General features: G+C 41.2%; 1 protein-coding gene across 1 annotated transcript in view; it reads left to right on the forward strand.

The window, feature by feature from the left end:
- The first annotated feature begins 9342 nt into the window (after positions 1-9342).
- The window catches only part of LOC139142027 (zinc finger protein 345-like), a 121659-nt gene continuing 114960 nt past the window's right edge, over positions 9343-16041 (forward strand). The window contains exon 1 of the mRNA XM_070711821.1: positions 9343-9682. Within this exon, the coding sequence (XP_070567922.1) occupies positions 9568-9682 (115 nt within the window). The 5' untranslated portion in view covers positions 9343-9567. The remainder of the gene's footprint in view (positions 9683-16041) is intronic.

Raw genomic sequence — 16041 nt, forward strand, 5'->3', positions numbered from 1 at the left:
CGGAGATTTCACCACCTCACGGTTCTGGCCAAGCCCGACATCTAAGGACTGACTCTAGCATCGATACTAGACGATACTAGATTCTGTCAAATCGCAAGTAAATATCCGATATATATCGGAGATTTCACCACCTCACAGTTCTGGCCAAACCCGAGTTCCAAGGACTGACTCTAGCATCGATACTAGACGATACTAGATTCTGTCAAATCGCAAGTAAATATCCGATATATATCGGAGATTTCACCACCTCACAGTTCTGGCCAAGCCCGACTTCCAAGGACTGACTCTAGCATCGATACTAGACGATACTAGATTCAGTCAAATCGCAAGTAAATATCCGATATGTATCGGAGATTTCACCACCTCACAGGTTCTGGCCAAGCCCGACATCCAAGGACTGACTCTAGCATCGATACTAGACGATACTAGATTCTGTCAAATCGCAAGTAAATATCCGATATATATCGGAGATTTCACCACCTCACAGTTCTGGCCAAACCCGAGTTCCAAGGACTGACTCTAGCATCGATACTAGACGATACTAGATTCTGTCAAATCGCAAGTAAATATCCGATATATATCGGAGATTTCACCACCTCACGGTTCTGGCCAAGCCCGACATCTAAGGACTGACTCTAGCATCGATACTAGACGATACTAGATTCAGTCAAATCCAAGTAAATATCCGATATATATCGGAGATTTCACCACCTCACGTTCTGGCCAAGCCCGACTTCCAAGGACTGACTCTAGCATCGATACTAGACGATACTAGATTCAGTCAAATCGCAAGTAAATATCCGATATATATCGGAGATTTCACCACCTCACAGTTCTGGCCAAACCCGAGTTCCAAGGACTGACTCTAGCATCGATACTCGACGATACTAGATTCTGTCAAATCGCAAGTAAATATCCGATATATATCGGAGATTTCACCACCTCACGGTTCTGGCCAAGCCCGACATCTAAGGACTGACTCTAGCATCGATACTAGACGATACTAGATTCAGTCAATTCGCAAGTAAATATCCGATATATATCGGAGATTTCACCACCTCACGGTTCTGGGCAAACCCGAGTTCCAAGGACTGACTCTAGCTTCGATACTAGACGATACTAGATTCTGTCAAATCGCAAGTAAATATCCGATATATATCGGAGATTTCACCACCTCACAGTTCTGGCCAAACCCGACGTTCCTGGACTGACTCTAGCATCGATACTAGACGATACTAGATTCTGTCAAATCGCAAGTAAATATCCGATATATATCGGAGATTTCACCACCTCACAGTTCTGGCCAAAGCCCGACTTCCAAGGACTGACTCTAGCATCGATACTAGACGATACTAGATTCTGTCAAATCGCAAGTAAATATCCGATATATATCGGAGATTTCACCACCTCACAGTTCTGGCCAAGCCCGACTTCCAAGGACTGACTCTAGCATCGATACTAGACGATACTAGATTCTGTCAAATCGCAAGTAAATATCCGATATATCGGAGATTTCACCACCTCACGGTTCTGGCCAAGCCCGACATCCAAGGACTGACTCTAGCATCGATACTAGACGATACTAGATTCAGTCAAATCGCAAGTAAATATCCGATATATATCGGAGATTTCACCACCTCACGGTTCTGGCCAAGCCCGACTTCCAAGGACTGACTCTAGCATCGATACTAGACGATACTAGATTCTGTCAAATCGCAAGTAAATATCCGATATATATCGGAGATTTCACCACCTCACGGTTCTGGCCAAGCCCGACATCCAAGGACTGACTCTAGCATCGATACTCGACGATACTAGATTCAGTCAAATCGCAAGTAAATATCCGATATATATCGGAGATTTCACCACCTCACAGTTCTGGCCAAACCCGAGTTCCAAGGACTGACTCTAGCATCGATACTAGACGATACTAGATTCTGTCAAATCGCAAGTAAATATCCGATATATATCGGAGATTTCACCACCTCACGGTTCTGGCCAAGCCCGACATCTAAGGACTGACTCTAGCATCGATACTAGACGATACTAGATTCAGTCAAATCGCAAGTAAATATCCGATATATATCGGAGATTTCACCACCTCACAGTTCTGGCCAAACCCGAGTTCCAAGGACTGACTCTAGCTTCGATACTAGACGATACTAGATTCTGTCAAATCGCAAGTAAATATCCGATATATATCGGAGATTTCACCACCTCACAGTTCTGGCCAAACCCGACTTCCAAGGACTGACTCTAGCATCGATACTAGACGATACTAGATTCTTTCAAATCGCAAGTAAATATCCGATATATATCGGAGATTTCACCACCTCACGGTTCAATCTAAGTTCGATATTGTATAGTCTAGTAGCCGTAAATATCGGATATCATGTAAAAGTGCGATGTCGCGGTGTCCTCCTGCAAAGGGTGGGTAGATGGAATTCCTGGGCCAAAAATGAACACCGGGGCGAAACTTTTTGTTAATCCATGTACAAACATAAATCATTTATCAGTTTTGATATATACTCCTAAATTGTAAGTTTGATCAAAATCGAGACCACATTCAAGGGCTATGCAGACTGTCCATGAACGCACACACAGTGACAAGGCGGCGGCAAACACCTACTCACTAAGCACATCGAATCGGCGAAAAGAAGCATAAAAGAGCTAGGCTCATCGCCAAAACAAACGCGCCAAGCGCTAACAAAAAGCCATACCAAGCGGCCCTTTTCAGGGCCACCAAATACTCCAAAAAGAGAACTACCAAAAAAACCATAAAATGACATAGAACACACAAACACTTAAAAGAAATAACAAAAATCGTACGCATAACAAACAACTAAAACACAACATTAAATACAAAATAAACAATCACCGTAACGTAACAGAAAAAATGGCCGTGGAAATAAATCAGCTATTTCCAAAGAAAAGCCGACAACAACATGAAATTCAACAAGAACCTATCATCGCTCAAACTATGAAACTCCGAAAAAAAGTACTAGGCAAAAGCCTTAAAATTAATTCGGACACCAAAAAAACCAAACAGAATGAAACCACCTCAGGATTTCAACAAATAAAGTCGTAAAATGAGACTTCACTACATCGTGAGACACAAACAATCGCAAGAACACCAATTCAAAGAAAAGTCAAATTGGACTCCACGAGCAACAAAAAAAACCAAAACCTTGAAAGCTATCTGAAGCTGCTAACACAGTCGTTTGGTGGGCTATTCAGCTCCGGGACTATTCGCCCCATAGACGAGTGTACAGAAGCGAGAAACACCTCTTCTGTACACTCGTCTATGGGACGAATAGTCCCGGAGCTGAATAGCCCACGAGGGACTGTGCTGCTAAACTCGCACTTCTAGAGATTCCCCTTTCAAACAAGGAAACAAAACATGTCGCGTGCCAAAAGAATCGCGATAAACCAGCTTACAAACAATAGACAAATTTCGGGAAAAAAACCTTCGATAAGGGTCGGGTTTTCGTCATTGTCAACACAAACGATTACGTATTCGAATGCGAAAGGCAATTACGCAACACTCAGTATTATACACAACAAGCCAGAACAAACAGGAAACAAAGTAAACGAACTATTTATCAAAATGTACGAGAACAAGCACATCAACCAGGATACTTGTAAGTATCTTGATCCAATAAACATAAAATCCGTACCCCGCAGTGGTACTTATTGCCTAAAAATTCACAAACCTCCGCAAAAATTTAAAGACACACTGGTCAAAACAAAATTTACCGAAGTAAAGAAACATAGAACAAACAAACCGAACCACCAAACGGACTCACAACGTGACTAAAAATTAATATACTTGCCTCGCTAATCGAAAAGCAAGACCACTAAAATGCATTAAAATAAATTTTCACAAACACAAACTAAGGAAAGAATCTACACTGCGTCTCGCCATAAGCTTCCCCACACAAACAAAACATTACCGTACACACTAATCCAAACTTCTCTACAAATATCCAAAGCGAAACAAACATTTCATTAACACAAACAATCGGATAAGAATGTAGGAACACATTTTCGAAACGAATCAAACACAAACTCGAGACAAAAACATTTAAGAGTTAGGTGAGGTGCCTCTTTCACATTTTTTGCATCTCGCTATACTGTCTATGATTCTAAAAATAAAGTCATCTGCCACTTTTTCTGTATACGCGGTTTGGCAAAACTCATCTCTTCAATCGAAAGTCGGGCGATTTCATGGTTCTTTGGGGCACTTAAGTGTACGTCGAGCTTAAGGAATGTGGTTACATTCGCGATGTTTTATTCGAAATTATTTATTTCTTCTAGGGCAAATGCACATAATTTATGCTGTTGGAAATACTGGCCGCTCATAAACAAGACAATAAACTCAATATGTGTGCATCTTTACTTTTATTGTCGAAGTACCACCGACACCCACAAAAAACCAAATGGTTCAGTCCAGGTATTTGCAACTCTGCCATCCGACTGGTCAACAGGAAATCAACCATAGGTGTCTTTTGGCACGCGTATACGCCAGTCACCTAGGCGACTAACTTATCACCATCGGGAAGGTACTCCTCCCCTATACCGCTGGCGATCCCACTCTCAAGGCACTGCGTCATTCGACCAAGCATCGTTATTGTAATTTCCTGCATAAAATTAACAGCGAGGTTAACCGGTCAAATCCTCTTGGGATTTCCTGGCATGCAGCTATGGGATATTTCATAGACTAGCGTCCAAATCCGCTGCAGTTGTTGATTGAGCGAGAGCTGGACGGTGACACTGCTTGTCGCATTTGATGTCAACTTTCGTCGCAGTCACCAGGAGTCATCTAACTGTTATTTTGAACTTCTTGGTCTACATTGTTAGAAGATCCTCATCTGTTACAGCCCAAACTTTGGCAAATAATATCCAACTCACCGGTACTGTGAGGAAGTGTCAAACTATCTGAATGTGTGTGAACGGATACTATATAAACGGCGGTATGTCGCGTCTCGACTCATGCTGAGTCAAGCAAAGTGCACGGTGCGCTGTTGCCCTGATGCAATGATTTGTGTACATCAAACCCAAATGTGCTGCTTCAGAGGTGTCTTTCATCATTGACTCCAACTTATTTAATATATAGACGATTGAATTGCAACGCAGACTAGTGCTGACTGTACAAACTTTTAGCAAGCCGAAAAATACTTGTTTTACGGCGAAAGCAAGAAGGTGTTAACACACCAAAATATAGAAAATTATTATCAAAATTGCAGCTACTGTCCCTTTTCTTCGTCAGCAATGAAAGTAACATTTTGTTCAGGTTGTGTTTGACAAGGTAAATACATGGACATTTCCTCATGGTTTTTGAGTTGAATGCTTTTAAAGAACATGTTATTGTCACACAGAAGCACACGCAATCTGACGTCATCAGCAGCAGCTAAACACCAGAAAAAGCAATACCATGGTGGATACAACAGAGTATCATACTATCTTGAAAAGAGGAATGAGAATCATACTTGATTTGTCCTTAGGTATGGAGACCGGTCACGACATGCGACATGCGACTGCGACTTCAAAACTGCGACCTGCGTCCTGCGAGTTTGAAACATACGACCTGCGACTTCGGCATGACCAAGGTGTAGGCCTAACCTGCGACTTCACAACAGCGACCTGCGTCCTGCGTGTTTGTCAAACTGCGATATCAGTCTTGATTTGTTCGCACCATTGCTCTGAACACGAGCCTGAAAAACACGAGGGACACCATTGCACTATATTAAAACAGCCGGTTTACCGCATTCTCGCGACCAGAGCATTATTTTCGCACCGCTGGCCTACGCAAAAATCGGCCAGCGAAAGAATTCAACCAGCGATAGAAGTGCATGAAGCTGTGACGGTAGAGAATTCCACAAACGAAGAGCACAAATTTATTTTCCTTCTTACGAAAGGCAAACCGATCTGAAATAATGCAATAGCAATAGGGTTTTAAACGTCTACATCAGTGTTTAATAGTTTCTGGAACTTTTCTGCCTACATGATCTAAAATATTATATACACACAAAAAATAATATGTACATATTATAGTATGTACATATTAGGCTTAAAGACTGAAAATAGGATTGTAGGAGGGTTTAATTATGTCCTGTTTTACAGTTTTAACTCGCGTTATCTATAAAGAACTTGAGTCGGTCTCTGGCTATTCATGGTTAGCAAATATGTTTGCACTTCTGTCAATATCAGTATTATTTTAACTGCTTTACTTTGCATATGTTATTTGTGTAGACAAATGTAGTCCGAAGTTAACCAGTAAGAATATTTTTATTTACTGAACAAAAGTTGGATCAATTCGATTTTTTGACGAAAAGTAAAAATGAAATTAGACGAAAAGATGGCAACATCCGATGATCAATCACTAGAGAATTGGAACAAAACTGGAAATGTTAGAAAATGAACGACAATAACTGAAAATTCTAATGTTTGCAATGACACTGACGCAGTTATGATACAGGGGGGACAACTGATGAATTAAACAGACAGCTAGATGGTTATACCACAGTGAAATGAGGATAAATACCAGAGATTTCTAAAAATCAAAAAGTTTGTCGATAACATAAGGAAAGAAGCGAGGTAAGGCAGACGAAGAATATCTAAAATAATTTGAAATTATAATATAAACATATAAATGCCTATCACGTAGCATATTATTTTCCATGCATTAACACGGACTGTCAACATTTCCGTCATAAAATTATCTCTCCAGATGAAAATGAGTGAACTGGTGTGTACATGAATTGAGTTTTGCCAGACTTGGTGAACGATTTACCAAAGCGAAAGCAATGGCTTATTAAAGGGCCATTATTTGTAACTTTTGACCATTTTTTACCTCTGAAAATTCCTGTTGGGAGGCTCATATTTGTTGGCAAAATTTTGTTTTACGGAGAAACAAACATGATTAGTGATGTTATAGCCACATAAAACTGCTAATTTTTGTTCAAACGTGTTGCCCTTCCGAGCTCGTTTGTTGAGGTCTGGCATGCTCAGCGTGCTGGACGCAGATATGGTGACGCCGCGATCGGGCGACTTGCAGCGATTTCGAAGCTGTTATCCAATTGGTTGGCAGAATCTTACGTTACAATTAAATTATACAAATAAACTCCCTAAGTTGCTGTGAATAGTGACAATCGACCAATCAGATATAACCTTGCAAACACGCTGCGAGTCAGCCGGGGCGATCACGCGAGATGTACAAGTTCACTTTTATTGCGGGATCAAAACAGCATTGCGTCGTGGATTGCCAGACATCTGGCTACGCAATTAAGGTGCTCGGACAATGGACTACGACGTAAATACCGGGCATAAGTAATGAATATTTATTTTGAAATTGCTGTAAATGGCTCGCGCAGGTGCAGAAGAATGCCTACGTTGCAATCCGCGTGTCAACAGAGTTTGTATTTCTGTCCGGACAAAAATTGAAATTTTCGTTGTAAAATCACATGTTATTTAGTTGTAGGGCACGTAATGTTTCTGAATAATATGCGATTCTCTGTTATTTGACAGGCTATTCAACATGAGCCAGTGATCATTTCAATCAAAACTAACGGAAAATCGCCAGAAGATACAGCTAATGGAACTTTATTGATCGATGTTGAACGTTAAATCTCCTTTCCACGTTTTACCCTTTGAGCGCTGTAATTTTCTCCCAACAAAATTTTAGTGCAAAATTTTACCAATTGTATGATTTTTCTGTAATTTTTGATAATTTTGGACCAAATCGACATCACATTTCATTGGCTACAGGTTTTTCCCAATTTTTTTGCAAAAATTGGAGAAAATTGACAGGGGTTTATTATATAAAGGGGACAAAAATAGACTTTGGCGCTCAAAGGATTAAAGTTCACGCAAGACGCCTCCAATCTAATACTGAGAAAACACCATGAAACGTTACGTGTTGTTGTCGCATGTCGCAGTTGTGAAGTCGCAGGTCGCAGTTTGACAAACACACAGGTCGCTGTTGTGAAGTCGCAGGTTACACGTAGGTCTAAATGCCGAAGTCGCAGGTCGCATGTTTCAAACTCGCGGGACGCAGGTCGCCGTTTTGAAGTCGCAGGTCGCATGTCGCATGTCGTGACCGGTCTTCCATACTTAGGTGAAGGTTAAAATGCCAAGCTTCACTGAAGCTTCATCCTAGGTACGCCACAGGCTACCCAGACAGTATTAATAAGCTTATTATTGAGTTTTTCTCACAGTTTTCTCTATCAGTTCCTCTCCTTTTCGTCATCACAGTCCCTCTATGGATATAGGGACTGTGTCTTCATGCTCTGACTGATCGGATTAAATAAAATAAACGGTTATATAATATAACCTAGCCTCTTAACCCTTTATTCATTTTACACCCATTACAAGGACGTTTATCTCTCACATGCACATCTTGTACGGATGTTTCAAAGTTCAGTTGATTCGGATCCGACTAACTGAGAATACTTTCATATTTCCAGCTTATTTTATTATTTTTTAGAAGGATATGATAACTACTGATACACAAGAGGATATTTTAAGTAGATCACCTAAATGCACATGCTGCCTGTATTTCATGACATAAAATTTTTCGCACATAATCATTAAGTCGACCAGCTTGCATATTGATGTTTAAAACAAGAATATACAGTATGTTTTTGATCGACTAAACGCCTCGGTAAAAAAAGCTTTTAAACAATTGAAATAGACAAATCTTTAATTTTGTAAATACTGCTGTCTTTCCTGATGATCAAGTTTGTTTCACTATTAAAAATCTCAACATGAGGCTGAAACCTCCCAATTAATTAAATCAAAATCTGTAGCGAAATTTTGATTTCAGTATAATTAGCCGGGATGCCATTCATGACTTTAAACATTTTCTTAAACTTTAATTACTTGCTTAAAGGGAAAATTAAATTTAAATCTCCTTGACAGAAGAGAAGATACCAGGCATATGAAAAGGTGTCTGAAATGAATTTATTGACCAAGTGAGTTTCGAAAATAAACATGGTCTTGCAGAGTAGGCCCTACTATAATATTTTTTGCTTATACGACCATACATAAAACTCAACAAGCAAGTGTCTTTGGTAACAAAACTGAACAAAATTGTTCATAAATAAACTTTACAGTATAGAGTTAACTATTTTTAACCATTTCAATTGTGAACACATGCACACAATTTATGCTGTGAAATATATACAACATATGTGAACAGGTAATTCAACATCTTCTTGAAGACAAGTATTATTTTCATATACCAAAGAACAACAAAATTGGCTGAAAATATAAAACGTTTTCAGTCACTGGAACCCGAATCCGAATCCGAAACAGATCCGAAACGGAGTCTAACTTCAGCATCGTGTTCAGTTGAAAGGTCAAAAGTGTATCTAGGTGGGGACCTGTCGGAACCGTGGACGTCTATTTTTTACGTCCATGATACTTGCCCCGTGGAGAATTTGAACACGCCGTTGTCGTGGTTTTTGTGGACGCAACGTCAGATTTGAATTTTCAGTCCGTCTGAAATATTTTGCAGCAACATTTGTACTTTAAAGACGAAATCGGCGGAAACAATCCCTGTAAACAATGAACAAGGAGTGTCTTCTTTCGGATTTGGAGCTCTGCGAGAGAACAATGCAGTGCATTGGCAGCGATGGCAGTGCATTCAACAACACATGCGGCGTTCCACAAGCCTGTCAAGGTATGATCCTAGTCCTGCATACGGTACTGTGTGTTATCATATACCTACATTCACGTGCCTGTGTAAACCTATGGGAGGAAGCGCCCTCAGATCCGTGCATTTTTTTACGTATCACGCCCCGGCCCGGTGCCCAAATATGGGCAATCGCGTGCATTTCTGAACTAACTCAATCCTGGTTACTACGCGCGTTGCTATCCGCAAACGTTCCATTCGTACACAAAGCCAGCGCGAGATTTGGCAAACGTCTGCTCGCTCAGATCGTACTTGCGCGTGGCGACAGTGGAGCCGCGCCGGCAACATCGGCTTTTCTTTCTAAATTCTAGTGAAATCCTGTGTATAATAAGTGCGTGCCTGTTCAGTATAAATTACACTGAAGAAACTGACATCACGCTTTTGTCCTTCTTACACCTCGATTTCAGCTTTGATCTCTGTTGGTCACGTAATAGGCATATTGCTTTGCGCGTTCTAGAATTCTGCGGGTAAACAAATGACGTAATTATGTATGCCAATCCGCGACGAGAAGCGGTCATCGTATTTATGAAAAACTGACACAAATGGCGATGAATTTTTGGTATCGCACGCATTTTTATCTCCTAAACAATGTTGAATATTATGTAAACTACATATTCATCATTCCATAAGGTATATGATAAAACCTTTACGGCCCTGATACGGCTTTTGCGGCCCTTGGTCGTATGGCGTACGGGCCCTCGCACGCTCGGGCCCTCCGCCATACGACCTCGGGCCGCCAAAAGCCGTATCAGGGCCGTAAAGATTATTCCCGCGTTATACACAGGTTAAAGGTTCTCGTAACGTTGCTTGGATAGTCGTTCGAGGCGGGCGGCCGCAGGTCGCCGTTCTCTTTTTTCCAAGTAAACGGCCGCCCGCCTCGAACGACTACCCCAACGTTACGAGAACCTGTGGCGTTATACGGCCTCCAACCACAAGCCGTTTAAGGCCGGAACCCCCCCCCCCCGGGGGGTACTTGTTCAGAGAAGTGGTAGGGGTGTGCGGCCGCAGGTATAAAACCCAGGGCCCATTTTAGACCTAAAATCTCGTTATTTTAGAACCCCATTTTAGATCTTTCTGACCCTTGACCCAGGTCAAAAGTCAAAGCATCAAATTTTTTATAACGGAAAAAGCAAGTATTTGCCCCGGTAAAGCCTACAGTGTACCGCGTTTAGGGTTATGTTGTTGCAGGCCAAGCCATGATTCCAAAAAGCATCAGGAAATACTAAAAAATTTTGGTGAAAGAAAATTTTGTCTTTCACCCTCACCAAATTTTGGTCCAGCTTCTACAAATTATCAGTTATCTGCAGGTCAATACAGTCTGAATGGTGGTTTTTTTGAAATTTCAATTCACGACCTCGCTGTTCGTCTCTAAAGCAATACTACTTCATGTGGCCATGGTTGACCTGTCTGTCATGATCAATAATACGTGCAGGAGCCACTTTGTTTGGGTATTTTCTATTGGGCTAAAATCTTCCATATGCGGAGTTCTGACCACTCAGTGACAGTGTTTTACAACCAAGTCGATATTTACTTTGACTATAGCCAGGAGGTCTCTTTAATGGTTCCCCTGCCACAAAAAAGGATATCAATGCTTATTGAGTGCAGCTCAGAACCCTGTGCTAGCAAGACGGGAACAGACGGTTGAATTTGTTCTTGTGTGGCACTCAAAAATCAACCCCATTTTAGACCTTGGTTTACAGTGGAATTGATACCGCCATTTTAGACCAAGTTGCTGATATGCCCATCCCATTGGGCGGCACGTATATGTACAGGCAAGTAATGGAAGTGACCCCCCCCGGGGCCGGAACAAACAGCATTGTACGCAGGGCTAGGTATGATCTACACTTGGTTCAAGTCGGTGAATTGAAAAAAATCATTTATAATATTTTCTCTTGTGTCTCCCCTATTTCGTACAAACCTATTCGGAATTTGGTAGCCCAGGCGAGGTTTTCCCAGCCATTGAATGCACCTTTGAGTCTGCGCAGTGTAGTGACTTAGTTTCTGCCGGATTCCGAGTGAAATTAACTCCCCTGTATACCCTTACCGAAAATTATTTCTACTGCAAATTTGCCGTAAGTTTGCTGCAAATATGCAGCAAGCATATAGCTTGCAGGAAGGAGTTGCAGAAGTTTGCAGGTAGATGTGACCCTCCTGCAAACCCTTAAGTCAGTTTGCAGCAAATTTGCGGTAAACGACCAAGTTGCTGCAAATTTGCGGCAAACCAGATTATTGCTGCAAATATGCAGCAACACATGATTGACATATTTCCCACTATTTCATTACCAGGGAGTACACACTACACACTGAGTACTGTTGCACTTCGTGACCAGTCATGTGTAAGCAACATAAAATTGATCTTTCATTTATATTTTATGTTCATTTATTTCATAACAGACAATCCAGTTTTTAAATTATAATAACTGGTAATGCTAGATAATGGACAGCTTCAGTTAAGCTGGTGAAAGCATTTCATGGATATATAGTATATACTGTAGTGACATGATGTAATAAAAGTACCCTTTGACAATCTGGTTGGGTAAATTATGGTTGGATCGAAAACTGAATTTTTAGGGAAACATTTTTGAAACAGGGACTTGTCTGTCTTGCAAGTTACACCCTGTATTTTCTGCGAATGATACCAAAATGCAAACAGTTTGGAACGAAATGTGCGCTTGATGATGGTCTGTAAGGACACGTCGTAGACTTTTGTTACTGCAAATCTGTACAGTAATATTTCCGCTACTACCTCCAAGCAGAGTAGTGGCTGTGCTCCAAGCTATTTAGCCCTGCGTACGATGCTGTGTGTTCCGCTACAGCTAATCGGGGCTGTAGCGGAAACACACAGCATCGTACGCAGGGCTACAAGCTATTCTATTCATCCCATCAATATAGTACATACGGTACGTACAATGCACTGCAGCTTACAGTGTCCACAGTCCTCTATCCATGGTCTGTCCCATCGATGCCGCTGACAAAATCTCGCCTTCTGATAACATGGGTCGAGGTAAAAGGCTTTTGTCCATGTTTTCAGCGTTAGAGTTATATTGCCGAGCACAAATTTGAGGTTTAGGATTACACTCCATCCCGAGTCGCTGTACGAAAATTCAAAGCGCCGCTTCACCAACGTCCAACATGTCCTGCGTATCAGCTGCGAGCAGCCGACATGTTTACACTCTCCGGTCACGGTTCATCAAGGTCAGTTCGCGCATGATATTGATTTTTCGTGCTGAAAGAATTTTTACTCTCTTTTTAGTCTTTCTATGATAAAAATAACCATTTTCATTGAACTAATAAATTAAATACTATATTAAGTATGAAATATAACGGATTGGTGCAGATGTAGAGTCAATTCCAGCATTTAAAAACGGGACTACATTATCAATCGCGTAATGATTTATAGATCGCACTTCCGTTATCGTCGTGAGGCTTGATCGGCGCGAAGTTAGAGTTTAGTACCATCGGCCAGTGTCGGCTGCGTCCTTGTGAGCAGGGAGTTTTCTAGTGGACAATTTCGTGATCTTTCTATGGAATCGCCAGCCAAATGATATCACATAGTTGCAAAAACGTGTATACAGTACCAGGGACAGGCGGAGTTCTAAATTTGTGAACGCGAGCGGCAGTAAAGATGCCGACTATATTTTCTGAGTACGGTATTTACACACAGCACGGTGGGACCTGCAACCGGACCGGGAATCGTCCAGCGTCTGCGAGCCGTTCAGAAATGTAAGTCAATGTACCGTTCGTCTGTACATCGATCGCTATAATTATGTTCTGTAATCGTTGTATTGCAATCTTTACCTAAAGATAAATTTTCGTTGAGTACTGATTCATACTGAATTCACTTTCGTTTCACAACAGTTACTTACATAAGTAAGTGCTGAGATTTTTGCAGATTGTCGCCGTCGTGTATGTAAACAACATACGGCGAGTTGTCCGCTGTCGGACATTTTAATCATTATTAATTTATTTCGATCATGAATATTTATGCATTTTCTGCTTCAATTTTCAACTTGATTTTGTCTCATTTTCAAATATTTATCGATTTCTTTCATGAAATTTACAATGTTTGGTCAAACGGTAAAGACTTACACTCTTCCCTGAACGATTTATATTTTTCAGAATCCATTGCTGGTACACTTCAGAGAACAGAAAGCCAAATCGCAGCCTTTGACAGTAATGTAAATGTTACATGAAACTTCTCAGTCAAAAGAAAATCTTGACATGATCATGACACTTATGTGGCATGAAATGAACATGGCATATAAAATAAATTGTACCACAATTGAATTTAACCTTTTTTCTCTGTCATCTTTTTGTTTATAATAACTTATTTGCGCTGACCATTGTTTCTCGTGAAACTGGTATTTCAGAGTTTAGTTGGATAAATAATATTTATATATTGGCGGACTGTGGACAGCACAAGATGTGTTTTATCCAACTAAACTCTGAAATACCAGTTTCACGAGAAACAAATTTGGTCAGCGCAAATAAAATAATTTGCTGTATGGAGTTTGAGGCAAATTTTCAGTAACATTCAAATTAATTTGCCGCAAGTTTGCTGCAAGGATTGTGCTGCAAATTTGCTGCAAAGAGTTTGCAGCAACATTGCAGCATGGAGTTTGCTGCATATTTGCAGCAAGTTCACAAAAACCTAATTTGCATCTGAAAAATGAACCACCCGCATATTTGCGGCAAATAGTTTGCTGCAAATTTACTGCAAAGCTTGCGGCAAATTTGCAGTAAGTAACAGTTTGCGGGAGGCCTAAATTTTCGGTAAGGGTAGCTTTCACCCACTCATAGCGTCCACTCAAGTCAAGGGCGCGTTTCACATGAAAACAAAATACAAATCATTGCGTTCACTCCACTCAAACATTAACAAATCACAGACTTAAACCAAGTCTAGGTATGATCCATGTCACGGTCCCTCTACAGGAGGGACCGTGTCCATGTGAAGGGGAGGTGAAACACCCGTATAGTGCGAAGCACAGGTGCCTGGACTTGCCTGTGTACATGCATGTACACAGGAAAGTCCAGGCACCTGTGGTGCGAAGTAGCTCTGCGTGACAGGGTTGTGTGTTACTGGCGTTATACGGCCTCCCTTCTTGGAGCCGCCATTACCAACTTCCGATAATGGCGGCTCCTTAACATGCTCAATGTTTATGGAATGCGATTGACGTCCTTGAACAAACACCAAACCCCATAAACGACAAGATTAGTGTACCGGTAGTATAGTGTTTAGTCTTCAGTAGCTAGTGATAAATCGGTACGACCAAATGCAGTATATATACGGGATTTCACATCAAAATGCCGCGCCATGTGCGGCGCGCTTATTTTGAACGCTACGGGGGCCTTCGGCATTTTAGCTCTACTTGTGAGCGAGCTTTAGGTCGCAAAAACCATAATTCACCCACCGCCTCACCGTAGAGCTACAATTTTGCAGCTAGTGTGGTACCGGCTTTAAGACTGTAAGGTTATAGAGTTACTTGAGTATTTGAGATGGAGTATTTACCTAGGTATTCGGGACAACAGGAGCTACATTAATTAATTATTAATTAGGGACATTATTTGTATCTTTTGACTTTTTTTTCATTTTTTCGATGACTGAAATCCCCGGTCAAATCAATGGGAGACCTAAATTGTGACTATGGACGGCTTCAAAGATATGTAAAACCACCTTCTTGCTCTTTACGGCAAGGTTCAATGTTGGTAAGGGCGTCCGCGCGATTGAACCAACCGCCATGATTGAACCCCTGCACATGACCAATATTACTACGCATACGTCAACCATCAAAGTACAGCTGGAGCGTGAAAGGCCTGTGACCTACACACTATAAACTTCAGCACAACGGATATCGAGGAGTACACGGCGCATAAACAAATGCACGTATCACAAACTACTGTCAAATAGTGAAACTGAGCATGGCATTTGCTTGTAAGTTTGATTTTAGTATCGATGACACGGACTGTGAAACAAATAAAACCATAGACGCAATTGGGTCAATGGTATGAAACAGGTACAGAGTAATGCATTCCTGTGCATTTGATCGTTAGCAAATCTTCGCCAACATTTAAGATTTTTAGGGCATTTTCTTGCCATTACATTGGTTTGTTTTACAAACACGACATGATCACTTGTTGAACTTGGAAACATTGCACTCGGACTGAACAGTGCACGTTGTGTAGCATCGGTGACATTGTGACACCGCGCCGGGCGAGTACTGTCATTGATACTGCTCACGATTGGAGCCCAGGATTGGAGTCACCTCTCGACACACGAGATCTGTTTGAATGTTGTTATTCTCTGTGCATCGTGTAATTATTTGTATCAGTTGAATCGCATTTCGAAC

Source organism: Ptychodera flava, chromosome 10 (genome assembly GCF_041260155.1).
Source record: "Ptychodera flava strain L36383 chromosome 10, AS_Pfla_20210202, whole genome shotgun sequence".
NCBI lineage: Eukaryota > Metazoa > Hemichordata > Enteropneusta > Ptychoderidae > Ptychodera > Ptychodera flava.